General features: G+C 46.7%; 1 protein-coding gene across 2 annotated transcripts; it reads right to left on the bottom strand.

Moving 5' to 3' along the window:
- Window positions 1-2,870: 2,870 nt before the first annotated feature.
- Window positions 2,871-19,288, bottom strand: LOC135814129 (uncharacterized). 2 transcript variants are annotated; one of them, XR_010553160.1, is made up of 3 exons: window positions 17,624-19,288; window positions 11,039-11,279; window positions 2,871-3,555 (listed from the first exon to the last, which is right to left on the bottom strand). XR_010553160.1 is itself a non-coding variant. In XM_065327196.1 (2 exons), the coding sequence occupies exons 1-2, from the start codon at window positions 19,102-19,104 to the stop codon at window positions 11,225-11,227; spliced, it is 1,536 nt and encodes a 511-aa protein (XP_065183268.1). In that variant the 5' UTR covers window positions 19,105-19,288; the 3' UTR covers window positions 9,612-11,224. The 2 variants fall into 2 exon arrangements, 1 of the variants encoding a protein (XP_065183268.1); XM_065327196.1 differs by lacking the exon at window positions 2,871-3,555 and having other exon boundaries at window positions 9,612-11,279.
- Between the last annotated feature and the right edge of the window lie 47 nt (window positions 19,289-19,335).

The raw sequence follows: 19,335 nt of genomic DNA, 5'->3' as shown, positions 1-19,335 counted from the left end.
ATATTTTATGGAGGGGACAGTGTGGTATGTTCTCCTCGCGTAGCAATTTTCAGGGATCTACGATAAACAGAAGTCCCATACCACGCGAGTGGGTTTTTGCGAACTCTGCAGAACGCGTATTCTCCATTTTTTCAAATATATATATTTTTTTTCCAGTGTATAAAACAATTTTACAAATATCCACGCAAAACGAAAGCAGAACGGTAGCCAAAAATAATAATTTAGTGCGAAAATAAGAAAAATAAATAATAACACCCGAAAGCGCTAAATACAAAATCAAGAAAAAGGGAAATTATAAACCATGTAGCGCTAATGTGCACCAAATAATAAGTGGGTTTTCGAGTGTCCATACGAAATACAATTTTGGGTTACATTTCATGCAAAAATCAACTTTGCCAAGACCGATTTCGAACGGACACAGCGTCAAACAGACCTTCACTCAATCATCAAGAGCCAGTTTAGAGCTGACAATGGCCAGAGGAGAAGAATTTACAGAGAACCACCAATCCTTGCAGAAAGGTTGACACTCCTGGCATCTCCACCACTGTTTTCCCGCGGTTTTCACAGCGCAGCTGCTTCTTCTCTGAGCCGACTAAAAACGGCTTGCATTTCGGCAACAAACTACGCTTTTGCAAGAAATACTGGTGGAGGCACATGCCAAACATATCCCTTCGGTGCTTTCGTCGTAACCGAGGGATTGCAAGTTAGCAATTAGCAGAAATATGTGTGTATTTCGAGTCATCTCTGACCAGTACGGACTTAAAGGGGAAGTGCATCGATTTTTCGAGTATGGTCCAGAAGAAAGACAATTTGATATCGGTTCGAATGGCATATCTTTCGCTTCCATACGATAAGCCAAACTTGCCAAATCGCCAATTGTATACTCACGTTGCCATAGCGACCAGCGCAGTGATGACGTACGAAAGGCTTAGCTCCACCACAGAGAAGGTCGATCACTGCAGAATTTGGTCATTTTCAATTGGTTTATTGTATTCACGAAGTGAAAGAAGGGCTGTGTTCAATGCTGTAAGTGCAGTGAACTGTTTGTTAGTAGTCCTCTCGGTTGTGTACTGGGACGTGACACCGACAGGAGAAAGCTGGAGCGCGGAGACACCAGCAGACAAGCGAAAATAGTGACGAACAAAATGCTGAAATCTTGGTTGGGACAAATCAGACGTTCAGCATTTTCCCCAACCAAGGACCATGCCGTTTGCTCTTTCCACTTCCTGAAGGTGAATGTGATGCTTCCTGGCGACTCTCCTATCTCTCGTAACATCTTCTGAAGCCAGGTGAGACGACGGGTGGTGGAGATTGACGAATGAAATAATGTCGTAGGTTTGAAAGTTTGCTGAAAATGTCTCAGGAGAGACGGCGAATTCCAAGCATCTTGTCCTGGAGGAAACCATTTCGTAGGCACAGTCAGCCTTGGGAAATACATGAGAAGGGCGACAAATAGTTCACGGCACTAACAGCATTGAACACAGCACTTCTTTCACATCGTGAATACAATAAGATAATTGAAAATGACCAATTTATGCAGTGATCGACCTTCTCCTGTGGAGGAGCTAAGCCTTTCGTACGTCATCACTCCGCTGGTCGCTATGGCAACGTGAGCATACAATTGGCGATTTGGCAAGTTTGGCTTATCGTATGGAAGCAAGAGATATGCCATTCGAACCGATATCAAATTGTCTTTCTTCTGGACCCTACTCGAAAAATCGATGCACTTCCCCTTTAAAGTACCCTCTGCGACACATACATGTATGAAAAATCAGCGAACTCCAGAGAAACAGATCGGATCGAAAGATGGCCTGGTTCAATCGAGCCTGGCCTCAGAACAAACTTGGACAAGATACCTTCCATCCACGAGCAGGATTCTGGCAAGTGATCATTGCTAGTGTGAGTTTCAGCTCGGCAAACACACACTGTAAAAGTGTACGGACTTCGAGCACCTGGGTCTACTCTTGGTCACAGTCATTGCACAAAATGCCAGGCGCAGCGTGAGGAGAAATGCGATGATTATGTTCCACTCAGGGAGTCGTAAAATACCACGTATTCTACGACTCCCTGGTTCCACTGCAGAGAAGATCCAGTCTGACGAAAACTGGTCTTGTTTGACTGTATCTTCTCAGTTTCACGTGAGTCAAGAGAAAGGCTCGGACAAGACTCTCAATCAAGCCAGTCGAGGTAAAAATTATACATGTTATATGTGAGTGTGGGTAAATAACTTCAACTATTACTTCCTAAACGTGGGCCGCTGGGTAGAGACGAGACGATGAGCATGAATGATACTTGATAGATATGACAGATACCAAGAGTACTCTTGCAGATACCCATGGGGATTTTGTCTGACAGACCCCCCAAGGTAGGGTCCAGCGGATAATGCCGGCATTATGTATAGGATAGTGCACGGATCCGAGGAGAATATTTTTTCATAATCCCCAAGGCGCGCAGCGCCGCGCCGCGTTTCACACTTTTTTAGTTGTAAGCATGCAGGGAGTACAGTACTCAGTACGTACTTTTTCAAGCTCAACAAAAAAAGGAAAGGCAAGGAAACATGACACAGGAACAAAACACAATCTGACAAATGAAAAAACAATACCTGATCTTTTTTCTCTTTACATTGCCTCACCCTGTTATGGTTTTCTTCAGGGAGTATTGTACTACTCCCTGGTTTTCTTCTTGTTCTGGTGGGAGTTCAGGCGCCACATGTTGTGCCGATTCTCTCAGCCAATTAATTTTTGAGGGGGAGGCGGAGGGAGGGTGATGCCTGATGGGCAGTATGACCAGTGTTCAGTTTCCATGGCAACATTGTTGTTGAGATCGAAATTGATTGATTGATTTTTGATTGATTTTTATTTCACGGATCCTCCAGAGGCAAATAGATGCCTATCGAAGGGAGTCTCCTAAGTAAGTATGGAAAATGAGAAAGTATGTTCGTAAGGGAGAAGAGGTAGAAGATACATTAGAATATAGAGTACAGAAGAAGTAAATTCAGTACTTCGGGTAGTACATTGCATGCTAATCATAATGAGAATTAGAAAAGCAGCATTGCGGACTACTATAACTGACATATACACAAACTATTGAAACTATCATAGATGTGGTTAGCCTAGACACAAAAGTCAGGAATACCTTTCAAAGAAAACATTGATTGCGAATGATACCGACGAACAGCAATACTAAATTTCGCTGTTGTAGAGAGTGAACGAATATCTTCAGGAAGTTTATTCCAGGCAACACTCAAAGAAAAAAGGGTTGATTTACGAAAGAAGGTGCCAGGTTTAGGAAGAATTATGGATGAAGGGTGACGACTGCTTTGGGAAGAGGGTAGCTGGAAGTGAGACAACAAGGAGGGGTATTGGGAGAATACATGGCGGAAATAGACAAGGCCAAGAATCTGCCGTCGCCATGCTAAAGATTCCCAAGAGGACAGAACATTGAGGTCTTCTTTGGAAGTCGTCCAGTCAGGCCGACGCTTGAGTTTACTATTTAAGTATGCTCTAGCAGCAGTAGCCTGCAGTTTATCAAGGGTTGTGGACATGGTGCCGCGGGCTGAAACGGAAAACATCCAAACGGGAACAGCATATTCAAGGAGGGGACGAACATAACATTTATACAAAATGAAATGCGGGCGTGTTGGATTTCTTGCGAATTCAAAATACAAAGAACAACACTTCTCTTGTTTAGGTTCCATAGTAAACCTATTTACGATACAATACAATGTATTTGCTTTCATTTGTTGTTCAGTTCCCATGGCAACGTTGTGGTTGACGTTGCAGACACATGTACCTTGTTGCCAATTATTATTCATGAGCAGCTGTAATTGCACGTTCACATCCATGTTCATCTAATACAAAAACATATTCACGGTGCTCATGTAAGAGTTTTGTAAATATGTCCACTTGTTCAATTACCTTCCTATAATAAGATCATTTGATTGAGATTTCACACAGCGGCTTCCAGGCTGGCTCTTTGGGGTTTGTTTGGCTAGCTTGCTTTGGCCTACTCTCGCTAGGTATAGTGAGAGCAGTCCAAAGTCTTGGGCTCTTTCCCCTCACCTAGTTATAGGGGATTATGAAGAATAATCCCCTGGGTCAGGGGATTATCAGCCCTACAATGAGAACCCCTGACAAGTCGAGCTATTCGGCATTTAATAGGGAGGTTTAGTCCCACGTAATCCGTGGGTAGGCCTTGACGGATTATGCTAGCATAATTTTTCGCATAATTCCTACCAAAATCGAATAATCGCATAATTCAAGGCAAATCGCATAAATAATGGAATAATCCGCCTGTTCGCACCAAATTCGATAGAGTTGTACAGTCATGTTCTACAAGTACAAGTAGATACACCAGGAAGTCGTAGGTTGACGACTCCCTTGATAACATGTTCAGCCCATTACAATCAGTGATGGTCGTAGCTACAATTGTAGGTCGGACGGTGCGTTAACCCCGTTGAACTTTTGCTACTACAGTACAATGCCCTATAAAAAATTCCCCTGTTATTTTGCACAGAACCATCATATACATTAGCAGCATATGTGAGCATAATGCGGCATAATATGATAACTTTTAGCATAAAAATAGCATAATTCTGCAATTTTTTCAGCAATGCGAAAAGCATAATTTCACGAAAATATTATTAGCATAATCCGTCAAGGCCTATCCGTGGGTACTTTACGTGTGTGTACCACGTGATACTCAGTGACCCACGTACACGTACAGACGTTTTCTGATTCACGACATACCGTGTATGGAGGCTCACCCACGTTCCGCCAGAACGTGGGTGAAAATCAGAATGGAGCGCATTTTGCGAGCTGTGAGGGTGCTCAGCTGAAGAAATTTCCGAAGCACGAAATCAAAATATTCGATGAGCTTCTTAGGCCCGGGTAGCTTCGTCTTTGACCAGGTTTGGGCCTTTCGCTTCAGGCTTTTGTTTGTTCCATGTGACTAAACACACCATCGCAACGTGGATGCCCTTCATCCACTTTACGTGGATCACCCACGTACGCGTTTCCGTTACGTGGGAACTAAACCTCCCTATTATACGACTATCCGAGCACCAGAGCATTATGGAGCATTAGAATTTAGAAAGGAACAAAACGAGCATTATGTGAGATTTGAGCCGCGGGCATAACGAGTTTCATAGTGGATAATATCGGGAAATCCCAGGTTTTTGGCAACAATCGGCTACAATCATGATCATGAGAACTGATGTTGTCTGATGATTGGTTTTTGCCATGAAACTCTGAGTAACAACGAAACAGCCCTATTGTACTCCTTTTGTTTACCTCTTGCGTACTACGCTCCTCCCATTCCGGGCATTTGAGCACTATGCATTGTACCTGCGCATGACTTTGTGATTGTGTAGACACGTAACACCTTTAGCACTAACGCTACATTAATATTGCTACATAAAAACGTTATGATTGTAGCGATGTGGTCAGGTAAATGTATACAAGACATTTGTGAAGCATTCCCAACCGAGGCCGAGGCAGTTCAAGTGACACAAATCCGGAGAAATTATTTACGAGGTTTCTTTTTCTTTTAGAATAATGGAGAGGAGACATACGCGAAGTGCATATCAAACAGACGAAGAAGAGTTTTCTAGTTGTGCCAGAGGCTCTGGCGATAGCATCTCTAGCGATAAAGCAGTAGACACTGATGCATTGCTAAATTTGGACCAGGATGAAGGAGCGGCTATAAACAGAAAGAGCTCGTTCCAAAAGAACTGCCTTTGCTGAGTCCAGTTCAGGAGGCTCGAAAATAACTAGAATTTCTCATGGACTCAGTACCAAGTCGATTGCTCAGCAGCGCCTGTCTTACTTTCCTGATGAAGCACGTACAGTTAGTTGTGGACGGCTGTAATGCCAGGCCTAGAGTCAAATGCTATTAGAAAGGAAGAGTATTGTGGCAAGCCATATGTCTACACACCATCTCAAGGAGAAGATGAGAGCACAAGTAAAGGATGTAGAGTGGCAAAATAACTTCTGACCACGTGTTTTCAAGATTTCCACAAATGGGAGGGCTCTCCATCTGAGATCGGATCTCAGGAGCCGGCCTCACGTCTGGTGTTTCAGATGAAGGCATTATTCACAGAGTGGATGCAGTGACAGCTTGTCTGCAGGCAGGAATACTATTTGCCAAGATAAACTTCATCCCAACAATGAATGACTACCTACAATAATGGTTTCATCTCTCACTACATGGATAATTAGGGGAAAGATTTGATACACCGACTATTCTGCCACAACCCTGCATCAAAGTTGGAATGGAGAAGCGATCATGTCTTATAGTGCTAAGAAGTGGTGGAGCTCGTGAGAGATAAGGTGGCAACTTCAGACGCAGATCGACGATATGCATAATTTCCTGGAAGTTTGACAATGTGCAGACTTTCTTCCATTTTTGTCCCAAACCAAGAGCATTATATCCCTTGCTGAAGCATTATAATCAGCATTATAAGGTAGTTTTTGGAGCATTGTGGTTAGCATTATACGAACATTTTCGGAGCATTATCCGCTGGACCCTACCCCTAGGTGTTGGCGGATAATGCTTGGTAATATGGGATATAATGCTCTCAGTAATTATTATTATTATCAAATTTTTTATAGGGCAATACCCACAGGCCTAAGGCCTTCTTACAGGGTACCCTAGAAATGAAAGTACTGAATTACGGAATAGATGCAGGGAAGAGCATAAGCGGGCTGCAGCGGGGAGTGCATTCCAACGGTCGGAACCGATGAAAGAAACTGAAAAGAGACCGAAACGAGTTTTAGCTTTGGGTAGAGTCACAGACGAAGATACCTGGGAGCGAGTGCAGGAATTGGTACGAGTAGAAGTAGAACGAAGGCAAAAGCAATCAGTAAGGGACCATCGCAAAAGTTCGCAGAAGCCCCTGAAACGAAGAGCATACGTTTGGGGGGGGGGGGGGGGGGGAGGGAGTCGGTGTCGAAAATCGCAAACCGGGCTTCAATTCAAAAAAGTATTGACGACATGTAGGAGCTGATATAGATTAGCATGCTCAAAGGATACAACTGCATAGCTCTAGCTGTTCTCGTTCTTAGATCACCCACTGCAAGGTAATATCATCGTTGCATTTATAAAGTGCTGTACATTGTTACACACTGATACAACAATGCTTGTGTAGTATATTATAATAATTATTATGTGTGAGCATCCAAGTGAAATAATGAAGCCCATATTATAACTGTCGTTTCGTTTGAGGGGGGGGGGGGGGGGGAGGGAGAGGGGTCAGGCCCGAAACTAACGGTCTTCGTTTCGGGGGCTTCTGCGAACTTTTGCGATGGTCCCTAAGGAGAGTAGTAGTTAACTGATTCAGGACACGAAACACTAAGATATAGAGTTTGAACTGATAGCGCACAGAAAAAGGGAGAATGTGATGGCGTGCATTAATAAGGGATACGTCAGAAAAACGAGGCATACTGAACACAATGCGTAGAGCTCTATTACTAAGACGGACTAGACGGTCATGCAGAGTTACTGACAAGCAGTGAGCAAATGAGTTGCTCCCATACTCGAGTACTGTCTGAATGGAACGCTCCACAAAAGGCCATATAATGCTCCAAATAATGCTGATAATGCTCCGCCGCATGGAATATAAACACCTGAACCTTGCGGTATTGGGCTAAGAAAAACGATATAATATTGCACCCATGCAGCTATGATAAACACATATAGTGAAATCTGTCTAACACGACCGCTCAAGGGACCTTCAAAATGTGGTCTCTGTTACCAGGTGGTCGCCTTATCCAGGGTCACTTGACTGGAAATAGCACCCCTTGGTCCTGGTTGCAGTGGTCGTCCAGGACAGGTGGTCGCCTTGACCGGTTTTACTGTAGTACAATATCAGGTAAACATGTACGCTAGGTACAAACACATACAATAGGTCAGGGTACATGACATCCTTTACTTTTGTCAAGGCAGCTCCGTTAACAGCGGCACCATCTCGCATTGCGGCTATTAGCATGTCGGCGGCAATTTGATATTGCGTTGACAGGCAGGTGATGAGTTCCCTTGCCAATTGAGAGCCGTTGAGGCTCTTTGCCAGGACGTGAAGACGGATGAGGCGCTGCTGGAGCGACCAGCTTGAATCCACATATCTTATCACTATTACCAATGCCTCCCCAAGGTGAGTACTTCCATCAAATACTACGGAACTAAACCGGGCCTCTGTCAGTTCTTCCTTCAGCTGCTTCACTTCCTCCTCTAGGAGGAACGGCACGTAGAGTGACAAGTGGCTCGAGTCAGTCAATCTTTCGTTTCTGTCAGATTCCAAAAGCGGTCGTAAGTAATCAACCTTTGCGAGTGGGATTCCTGCTTGCAACATAGAACGCACAATCTGGATCCGCCGCTGAGACTCGGCTGAACTAACGGCCTCAGTAAGACCGGTGCCAGCTAGAGCCTTCCCAAGTCGTTTCTGATACGCCAAGAAGGACTCCTTGACCAGCTTCTGCCTCTGAGTTTCCCTCTCCAAACGGGCCTTTCCTTGTTTGTGTCTCGCGGTAGCAATATGGGACATGATTATACTCTCCTTCCCTGACAATGTTGTATGGCATGCCAGGCACACTAACTACTTGCCACAGTCGCTTTTGAGCGGCTCATCTGCGAACTCCCGCACCCGTGTTTCGGCACTGATGGCCACTTTAGTGCTCTGTCTATGAGCTACTCGCGTCCTTTTGGAAACATTTTCGGACTTGGTAATAGCTGTTTTCTGAAAAGACCGCTTCCTTGCTATCGCGGCAGGATCTGCATTTTCCAACTCGAGGACGTCACTATCATCACTACATCAGAGGACTCCGCCAAAAGCTCATCTGGAGAAAGCTCAGCTTCCTCCCAATCCCAAGAAAGGCATCGCGGCGAGTCAGCCATCAGCGTTGGCTGCTAGTTAGCTGGTCTTACACAATGGTCAATGTCCGGTGAAAGTCCAGCGTTACTCTTCGACAAAGACATGGACTCTTGCTTCGATGAAAACTATTTTTTGTAACATTGTGGACGGTACCCGGGTAAGGTCTGGAATGTGTGCGTGTGCGCACCTCCACCGTTCCATGCTGGCTCACATTTGTTTCGTTGGTTCGGCGTTGTTACCTGGATCTTCATGTCAAAAAGTAACAGTTGCTGGCCGAAGATAGACTTCCGGGATCGGAAGTTTCTGCGAGAGTTTCCACACTGTGCTGGACCACAGCTAGCTAGCACTACTGCATGGCACTGCGTGCCACGATCTGTTTGGTACCATGCATGATGTGTACGGTGGTCTTTCGCTTGTAGTAATACTAATACATCGCGTATAGTAATAGATGTTGCCAATTAATCAATGACCAACGCTATAGCCGATACTAATCTGTACATGACGAATTGACGATGTGTGTAGATCTACTATGCAGTCATGTAGAACGTCGTATAATGCCATTTTTGGCCTCGTAATGCTTTATAATGCTCGTAATGCTCCGGCCGGGTGGTGTATAATGCTCGATATAATGCCGGCATTATCCGCCAACATCTAGACCGTCACCCCCCCCCCCCCCCCCCCCCCCCCCCCCCCGCTTCCCACCCTTTACGTTTAGGAGCGGTCTCCGTCACCATGGTCACCCATTTCGTTACGTAGTGCCTGGTCGTCATGTAACAAGAAGGCATTGTTAGGGTAGAAATGCATACATTATAATTATTATGACATGTACATGACTTGATTGCGACTACTACTAGTACTGTAGTACATGCACGTAAACGTAAGCCTCGTCATAAGCTATAATTAGATCTCCCATGCTTGTAACCTTGTTGTCAGCACTTCTAGAACTAGTACTTCTACCACTTCCTTTTAGTTAGTCAATCACGTCGTTGATTCCGGACTGTTCCATACCTTCCAAGTAATATGCCTGATGAGTTGTTGCTGACTAAATTGCATAATATAGATATCTCATCTTCTAGAACACCTCGCTTAGTCATTATGTTAATGTTACGCAATGCTCATTAATTTTCATCTACATGTATAGCAATGATGATCTAGGTTTACCTTCTCCACTATTCTAGAACTTGTAGAAGGATGATTTCGTAATCCTTGTCTTACCAACCTTAGTTCTCTACCTTCGCTATAAAAGCTGCTGCCTTTCTAGTTTCCTACGGGTTAGTTTCTTGCCGATTAAGACCAGCTCTCCGCAGATCAGTTTCCTACGGATTAGTTTCATGCTAGACAACAGTGTATTACCTGAGAACTCTTTCTCTCTCTCTCTGAATAAGTGTGCAATTCTGTATGATAACCATTATCCATTACTGTACCCTCGTGCTCTGCCGACTGAGTGAAACCGGGCATCATGGGTGGGTGGGACCCTCGGTAGCCTAATCGGTAGGGACTGACGGTCCCGGAAAGACAGGGGTGCTGGGTTCGAATCCCACTCGTAGGTCCTTCTTTTGCAACATTGGCACATGGCGCCTGGCAATATGGCTCGATCCACGACCCATCGTACCCCCCCCCCCCCCTGCGAGTAGAGTAGGTACGGCATGAGGACACACCCTGTTGGGGCGGATGAGCAGTGTAGCAAGAAGGAGCCACGGGTGTGTGTGATCTAGTCATGGCCCAAATTTGCTCTGCCCACATCGATATTTTGCCGCATAATTTTGCCGCAAACTTTTCGATAATCCTGCTTGGCATTTCCTTTCTCCGTCGATATTTTGCTTTGGTTTTGCTCGAGACAAAATGAGTTTCAAGGAAAAATCAACGATAATTGTCGCTGATGACGAGGCATTTTTGATTGAGCTCCTGCTGCCGCTCAACTTTCTACAAAAATGTGGCTATGAGTCTGTTTTGTCCAACTTTTGTACTTGTTTTCAACTTTGGTGACTGATTGTGTTGAGAAAGTCCCTGAGAAGCCTTGGATTTTCTCAAATTCAAAAGCCCACCAAAACTCGATATTTTGCTCAAAACTGCAGTGCTGTAAAAAGTAATTACCAGTAAAAAATAAATAAATAAATAATAAGGCACCCATTTTGATAACCCATAGCGGGGGTCGTTATAGCGAGGTCTGACCTGTACTCGATGTTCCAGTTTTGTGATTTCGTGACATTGAACCAAAATGGGGGAAATGAACCGCGGCAACGAGAGACTAGGCTCGCTCCGGTTGCAATGAAGCTCAGCCCAGCATGGAGAAAGACATATTGGCGACAGGAGCAGGCACAACAGGAGGTGTGCAAGTAGAGTGACACAGATCAAGTGTTAGTGCAGCAGACTTCCACTGGCCATACTGGTTGTGGTGTTCGGAGCTTGCATCCTACAATCCACAAAGCACAACAAACAACACAAACAACAACAGCATAGAAACTTAAAAGCTGCGACGAACTTGGCCATTGAATAATACTAACTTGAAATACTCCACGCTGCGCTCTTGGCCCACATTTTCAACACCATAGCGAGGACATTCGTTCTTGGGTAGATGTTGCGCATATTCTGCATACAGCTGCTGTTTCGCTTTTTGAGAGCTCCTTAGTGGAGGTAGATAACGAATTCATTCCTTTATCTGCTATTCATCTACCTCCACCGAAGAGCTCTCAGGATATGCAGCAACATCTATCCAAATTGCAAGAAAGGACCGACATGTTTATATCCGTAGTTTGTCCAACACCAACAGACGCGACATGCGACTTGCGACACATGCGACGAGCTGCGACAGCGACACACGGTTCACAATATTTTTCATGTTTGCGACATCCTCATGCACAAGTAGTACTATGCACGTGCACTGCACATGCACCCAGGGTCGAAACTGTACTCCATTTGTGTATGTCGCGTGTCGCATGTCGCAAAAGTTGAACTTTCTTCAACTTACACAGGTGCCTTGCGACAGCTCGTGACAGGCAGTTTCTTGTCGCAACTGTCGCAAATCGCGTGTCGCGTTGCAGAAAGTTGTATTGTGAATTGGCCTTTAGTCTTTCGTCACCATCTTGTCAAAGCTACCATTCTTAGTTCGCCGTGATGTTTAGCTTGTTTTTGTCATGCACCATGCACGCTCGTCCGAAGAGAAGCACGCAGATCAATGCAAATGCACTGGAGGTACACTAACACACTTTCTCTTATAGCAACGCAACGATAACGGACAAGATCTGAATGAAAGAGATCAAGACTAGCGCCAGATAACTGCCTAATCCATACAACTGGCGAAGCCATGTGAATTGACCCCCTAATGGACACCTGGTACACACCACACGGAGCACACTGGAATAGGCCAACCTGTTGGAAGGCTACCTTTTTGCCAACGCATTCGGAAGAAACAGTTAGCTGGACTAATTTCGGCTGCACAATCCAGTGTTTGAAGAAGGGCTGAGGCTTCCTGCAGCTTCATCTGTGAAAAGAATTCGGGTGGACACACCCATTCCCATAGCGCTGCATATCACATCCGAACCAGTTCCGTTATTTTACAACGTTTCGGCACTTGGCCATCATCAGGTAATAACAATGAATACCGTGGAAGCCACACAAGAGCAGTATATACGCAGAGTGTAGCGCCAAAAAAGATGCGAATTATGTCACCTAGTATGACAGAGAGAGAGAAAAGGCGCAACTAGCACATCACGGAGGAGAAGCAGCAGAAGGTAGCGCGCATTGTGCTCTGTGAATGCCATTGCGTTGCGCAGAGTGTAGCGCCAAAAAATAAAATGATGCGAGTTATGTCACCTCTATACAGAGGGGGGGGGGGGGGGGGGGGAGAGAGAAGGTGCAACTGTGCACATCACGGAGAAGAAGAGCGCGCCGTTGTGCTCTACGAAGTGAGGGTACATGCCAAATAATTATGGTGTTAATTCTAGCACAGGATCTAGGAGGGGAGCACGGAGCCCCATGAGTCAATGCACTATGAGGTTAAAACTTCCATGCCAAACTGTTACCACCAGGGACGCGACGAGGCATCAGGAATAGAATGGTTTTGAGTGACCCGCCTCATATTATAATTATTCAGTGATATTGAAGTAGCAGCAGGGGAAGCTGAGAAAATTCACAACAAATCCCATCCGGTGCTTATGTTCACATGGGGCTTGGCATCACGAATCTCAATCGCCTCGCGCAGTTTGCGACGGGCTCGATCAGGCTCTCTTCCTATTACTTCAACTGCAGAGAATGCACTTTGCCCATAGTTAAGCTTACATCCAGGGTGAGTGGTGCGAAAATGTTGGCCCCATGGCTTGTCGAGTTCCTGGCGTCTTGCCTCACCATTATGTTCTTCCAGGCGAGTTTCCAGAAAGCGGCCAGTCTCACCAACATATTGTTCCGGACATTCTTTGCACTTCAGCTGATATACAACATTCTTCTGCATACATACATCCTGTCCCCCGGATATACACGAGATACATGGCCCCTTTGGGCGACCTCTCTTTTTCGGTTGTAGCGGATTTGCAGCCTTGACACATAGAGGAGGAACGAGGGCGGAGCGACACAATGTGCGCCTCAGGCTACCAGTGTGCTCATATACGACTCTAACCGGAATTTTATACTTTCTGATTGCTTTATTCACTGCTTGATGTACTTTATCTGACTTATATGGAAGCTTTAGAAATGCGCAGCATGGGTTGGCATGGCGACGACGCTTTGGCCTTATGGAGGCAGTGCGTGCCTCTTCAATGATTTTCTCTGGGTAATTGTTCAATCTTAATTGCTCATGAACCATCGCTTCACTTTCTGCACGCATTCTGGTATTCGATGAGAGCCTCTGAGCTCTTAGGAATTGTGACGAAGCAACTGCCAATTTGATATGGTGGGGAACTGCCGAAGTATAATCAATGAGTAGACCACTAGCACATGCCTTCTGGTACAGCTTGTATGCCAGCTTGCCTTCCTGGATCATAATTGTGATATCCATATAATTTATGGAGCCACTCACCTCGCTGAGCTCATATGTGAAGTTGATACTTGGGTGTGCAGAGTTGAAATGCTGCACAGACCGCATCAAGCTCTCTCTGCCGTGGGTCCATAGCAGCAGGATATCGTCGATGTAGCGTTTGTAGAGGAGCGGTACTAACGGAGAATCCTGCAGAAGCCTGGCCTCAACCGTATGCATGAATAGAATCGCAAATGGGGGTGCAAGATTGTTACCCATTGCAACCCCGTCCACTTGGTGATAGATCTGATGGCCGAATCTGAAATAGTTGTGGCTGAGAACAAACAGCAGCAGATTCCGTACCCCGCTCACACTCAGCCCAAACATGTCGATCCGCTGGGAATACTGCTGCAGCATATCCACCACTGCCTGAACGCCCTCCCGAATAGGTATGCTCGGATATAACCCGACTACATCCATGGACATAACAATGGTGCCATCGGGGGCGTTCAATCCCGGACATGCGTCACAGATGTGGGTTATTGCTTCCGTCGTGTTAGCCAGGTGGGCCGGGACAAATTGAATGAGCTGCTGTAGGATGCGCTCCAATACAATAGATACTCCAGTCGTTGGGCTGTCGCACGCTGCTACCACGGGTCGCAATGGTAAGTTCTGCTTATGGTCCTTTGGAAGACCGTACCACTCGGGGAACTTCGTACTGCTTGGTAGGATTGACTTTAGGAGTTTTGAATCCATGTTCTTGCACTCTGACAGTATTACTTCTCGTGTCTTGGTCTCGTAGGACTCTATGGTCAAATCTACTTTCTCATACATGGTCATGTTCGATAATATGTCTTCCGCTTTTTGCAAATACAGCTCCTGTCTCATAGCAACGAGTTTTTTACTTTTATCCGATGGTTTGATGATGGTTTCTTGGTCTGTGCGAAGTCGCTTCAGCTCCACCCGCTCCTCCTGCGTCAGATTGGGCTTAGAGGGTGTGTGTCTGTCGTAAGCTCGTAACACCTCGTCGCGGAAGTTGGCCATGTTCCTTTCGTCTTTGTCGTCCATCTGTGGGGGCTGCTTAAAGCCACGCTTCATCAGCTTCCACAATTTCTTGTCCTGTCTGATCTCTGGCGGTGGGTCCTCCTCTTTGAGGTCCACACCCTGAGGCTGGGGCTGTTGCCACCGGAGGGTGAACGCCATCCTCTCAACCGATGTCTCAACATCTGTTCGTTCTTGCTTGGTGAGCCTCCCCGTCGACGGGACAAAGCTAGGTCCATGTTCCAGCAGACGCCTTGTCTGGTCGGACACACAGTCGCCCACCACCAACGCCCGCTCATTGACTGGCTCAGCATTGGTCGTATGCCCACCGGGTGACGCAACACCAACGGCGGCAACAGGAGTTGGGCCGCGGGGTGAGCTGTTGGTTCCCGCCACACGTTGATCCGCCTCTCGAAGCCCAGAAATCTTCCGATTTAGTCTGGCGTTGGAACTTATTCGTTCTTCGGTAACCACTGCACGTTGAAGAGAACGGATCAATAGGTAGTCCGACTGTGTAAACGTCCACAGTTGCTCTCTAGACTGCTTGTATCGCCTCCCGCGGTAATCTTTCTCTGCGCATTTGTCTTCGATGGCATCGCAGAGAAGACGGCGGCAGTACTGATGTCTCCTGTGTTCATAAGCACCGGATGGGATTTGTTGTGAATTTTCTCAGCTTCCCCTGCTGCTACTTCAATATCACTGAATAATTATAATATGAGGCGGGTCACTCAAAACCATTCTATTCCTGATGCCTCGTCGCGTCCCTGGTGGTAACAGTTTGGCATGGAAGTTTTAACCTCAGAGTGCATTGACTCATGGGGCTCCGTGCTCCCCTCCTAGATCCTGTGCTAGAATTAACACCATAATTATTTGGCATGTACCCTCACTTCGTAGAGCACAACGGCGCGCTCTTCTTCTCCGTGATGTGCACAGTTGCACCTTCTCTCTCTCTCCCCCCCCCCCCCCCTCTGTATAGAGGTGACATAACTCGCATCATTTTATTTTTTGGGGCTACACTCTGCGCAACGCAATGGCATTCACAGAGCACAATGCGCGCTACCTTCTGCTGCTTCTCCTCCGTGATGTGCTAGTTGCGCCTTTTCTCTCTCTCTGTCATACTAGGTGACATAATTCGCATCTTTTTTGGCGCTACACTCTGCGTATATACTGCTCTTGTGTGGCTTCCACGGTATTCATTGTTATTACCTGATGATGGCCAAGTGCCGAAACGTTGTAAAATAACGGAACTGGTTCGGATGTGATATGCAGCGCTATGGGAATGGGTGTGTCCACCCGAATTCTTTTCACAATCCAGTGTGCTACCATATACACGTAGCTTCATGGCTGATGTTGGTATGTTTGTTCGCTCTGGGTTCTCAGCACTCAGTTGCCGAGGCTAGTTGGTAAAGAAACTCCAATTTCACTCAAGGTACTAGTGCATCTAGTGCCTGCTTCTATCAAAGCAGCGCGCTGTCTATACTGGCTACCCAAGCAAGTGTAGGGTGCATGCATAGGTAACTGCTTTGGCAAACACGCACACACACACACACACACACACACACACACACACACACACACACACACTCATACTCCTGCCCATCGCTGAAGCGATGATAGCGAACAAGCTACGTAAAGGCTGATTCACAATACAATTCTGCGACGTGACACGCGATTTGCGACAAGAAACTGCCTGTCATGAGCTGTCGCAAGGCACCTGTCGCAGAATTAGTTGAAGAAAGTTCAACTTTTGCAACATGCGACACGCGACATACAGAAATGGAGTACAGTTTCGATCCTGGGTGCACGTGCATAGTACTACTATACTGTACTACTATACTTATAGTGCACAAGGATGTCGCAAACATGAAAAAGATAGTGAACCGTGCGTCGCTGTCGCAGCTCGTTGCAGGTGTCGCAAGTCGCATGTCACGTCACAAGAAGTTGTATTGTGAATCGGCCTTTAGACATAGCAACTTGCGCTGGGATTACACCATTCAACAGCTTGCAAGGCTGATGAATTGACCGCCAATAATTCTAGCTTGGTCTACTCCACACAGCTGGTTGAAGTGGCTTTTCTGGCCAGTGAATCCCTATCTTACATTTCGCATTTATTTAGACACACACACACACACACACACACTTGTACTTGTACTTGCTCACTGCCAAAACTGGTCACGTGGGTCTCCCCGGGAGAGGGGAGAGAGACTCAAAAGGAATCTTGGAAAGATGACTCAATTGGCCATTGAACCACCCAGCGGCCGACACCCCCTGAAATCCCCAAACTAGGGTGGACTTGAAATGATCCCACTTACAGGCTCACCACACCTCAGTAAGTGGGTGAAGACAAGGTGCAGAAAAAGGATTGACGGCATCAGGGTATCCGTCCCGGGATCCAACTGCAGGTACCCCTGCCCCCAGTGAAAGTAATACTTGGTACTAGTGTGGGTGGCTAAATCAGAGTGGATCTGATATAAGCTTCACTAGCACCATTGATTACACAAGAGTTAATCTAGCCAGAAGCAGTCCATGGTTAACAGGTATGTATACTTCAAATAGAAAGTATATGAACCCTGAAACCAACAAAGGTGGTAGGTACAACAATACACCTTCAAGCAGCCGAGCCCGTTGGCAACAGGCCCAACACTATCTGGCATAAGTGTACCCACCAACCGAACTAGCTGGCACACACACACACACACACACACACACACACACACACACACACACACACACACACAGTAACCAACACGTATCTGATCATAGCTTACCAGCTTGAACGCAGCCCGTGCACCACAGGCAGTGGCCGGCCTCTCTCCACCGCAATTCTAACATCCTCACGTAGCTCCGTCAGCCCTTTCCACGCCTGCTCACAGATGTCCCTGTGACCAGCGGCGATTGCATTGTTCATGCTGGAAAACTGAGAACGTGTACCATTAGCTAGAGTGATCTCCACACGACCGGACGGCTGTAAACCAAGCTTAGTGACATCAGCACCGGTCCAGAGCCAAAAGCGGAAACGACCGCTCTCCACCAGCGACGAGTAGGAGTTGGCCGTGTAGCAGCGACCCTTGATCGTCCAGGCGCGCAGGTGCTCAACAAACTTCTGGAGGAGGCCGTAGAAGTGGAACAGCCGTCGCGGCATGCTATCATAGGTGTACATCTTCTTAGCATCCTTGTTCACTTCCACAACCTGGCCTCCATCGCGGGATACCTCCAGTCGCCGATTGTAGACTTTATCAACCAGGGTTACCCATCCATCGGAGCGCAGCTCGTACTGATGTGTCTTGCTAACGCGTGACTCTGTACGCAGGCCTTCGGCTGACAGGCGCGCTGGCTTGTTGCTGGACGTTCCGTTCACCTGTTCAGACAGGCCAGAGCCGCTGGCATTGGCAACACCGCCGCCGCCACCGGCGTCAGATTTAGACTTGTCCAGTGACAGGCAAGACTCTAGCTGCTCTTTTACAGCCGAGAGCGGCAGTCGCCGACCAGGGTCTGGCTGCAGGAGCTGAGCGATCAGGGACTTTGCCCAAGCGGGCACTGTCTTTGCAAGCTCATAATCACATGAGCACACTCTCTGCTGTACGCTGGCAATGTCCTTCGCCTGGAATGGAGCTTTCTTCTCCAACAGGAAGAACAGCGTGGCCCCAAGTGACCACAAGTCGCTCGCTTTCATCGGTAGTTGGTCGGAGTTAAATATCTCCGGTGCCATATAGTTCGGTGTTCCGCCACCGCTGCGTGCCTGACCAGGGTCATCAAGACGTACAGCCGTACCCATGTCACACAGTTTCAGCTGTCCACCAGCACATAGCAGCATGTTGTGTGGCTTGACGTCACGATGGATCACCTCAATGCCATGTAGAAAGAGCAAAGCATCGACGACCTGTATCAGCCATTGTCTAACCTCTACGTTGTGAATGTTACTACAATGAGACACATAACTAAACAAGTCACGGTGAATCTGATCCGCTATTCTCCAGCCCTCGGCTTCCTCCAATAATAAATATACAAATCCATGATTCACATCAGCACTGGATCGATCTTCTTGCACGTCCAGTAACTGTATGATCCGATCAGCAAGTGATGCATTCTGTCCTCTTTTCTCCTCAATATAACGGTAAATAGATACTTCATTGAAGCAAACACGGCTTCTCTGGCATCGCTTGACCACTACTTTTCGTCGACCCTCCTGGGCGACAAATACTTCACCAAATCCACCTTTTCCAATTTCATACAAGAGATCGAACCTCATCCTTTGCTGCAAATCGACATCGTCGACATTTCTGCCCTGACTACATCGGCATCAGCTTCTCGGTCAGTTACAAGTGCATTTACACCTGACAGCAAACGAATGAAAGCTGCTCACTCTATTCTGAACAACAAATTCCTTTGACTTGGTTGAGATTCTTTCGCTGAGTTTTCTTGACTTGGGCAGCAAAACGTGGACGAAGCGTCCTTTGTGATCGCGTGAGCCGTTGGCGCC

The sequence above is a fragment of the Sycon ciliatum genome, chromosome 1 (assembly GCF_964019385.1).
Source record: "Sycon ciliatum chromosome 1, ocSycCili1.1, whole genome shotgun sequence".
In the NCBI taxonomy this organism is placed as follows: domain Eukaryota; kingdom Metazoa; phylum Porifera; class Calcarea; order Leucosolenida; family Sycettidae; genus Sycon; species Sycon ciliatum.
This window is presented reverse-complemented; position numbering and strand designations above follow the sequence as displayed.

Bases quoted from the DNA above. Each gene is read 5' to 3' on its own strand.
- LOC135814129 (XM_065327196.1), bottom strand. From the start codon at position 19,104: ATGAGGTTCGATCTCTTGTATGAAATTGGAAAAGGTGGATTTGGTGAA. The intron at 11,280-17,623 runs GTAAGCTATGAT...TGTGGATTGTAG, and splicing joins CACGGGCTGCGTTCAAGCTG to GATGCAAGCTCCGAACACCA.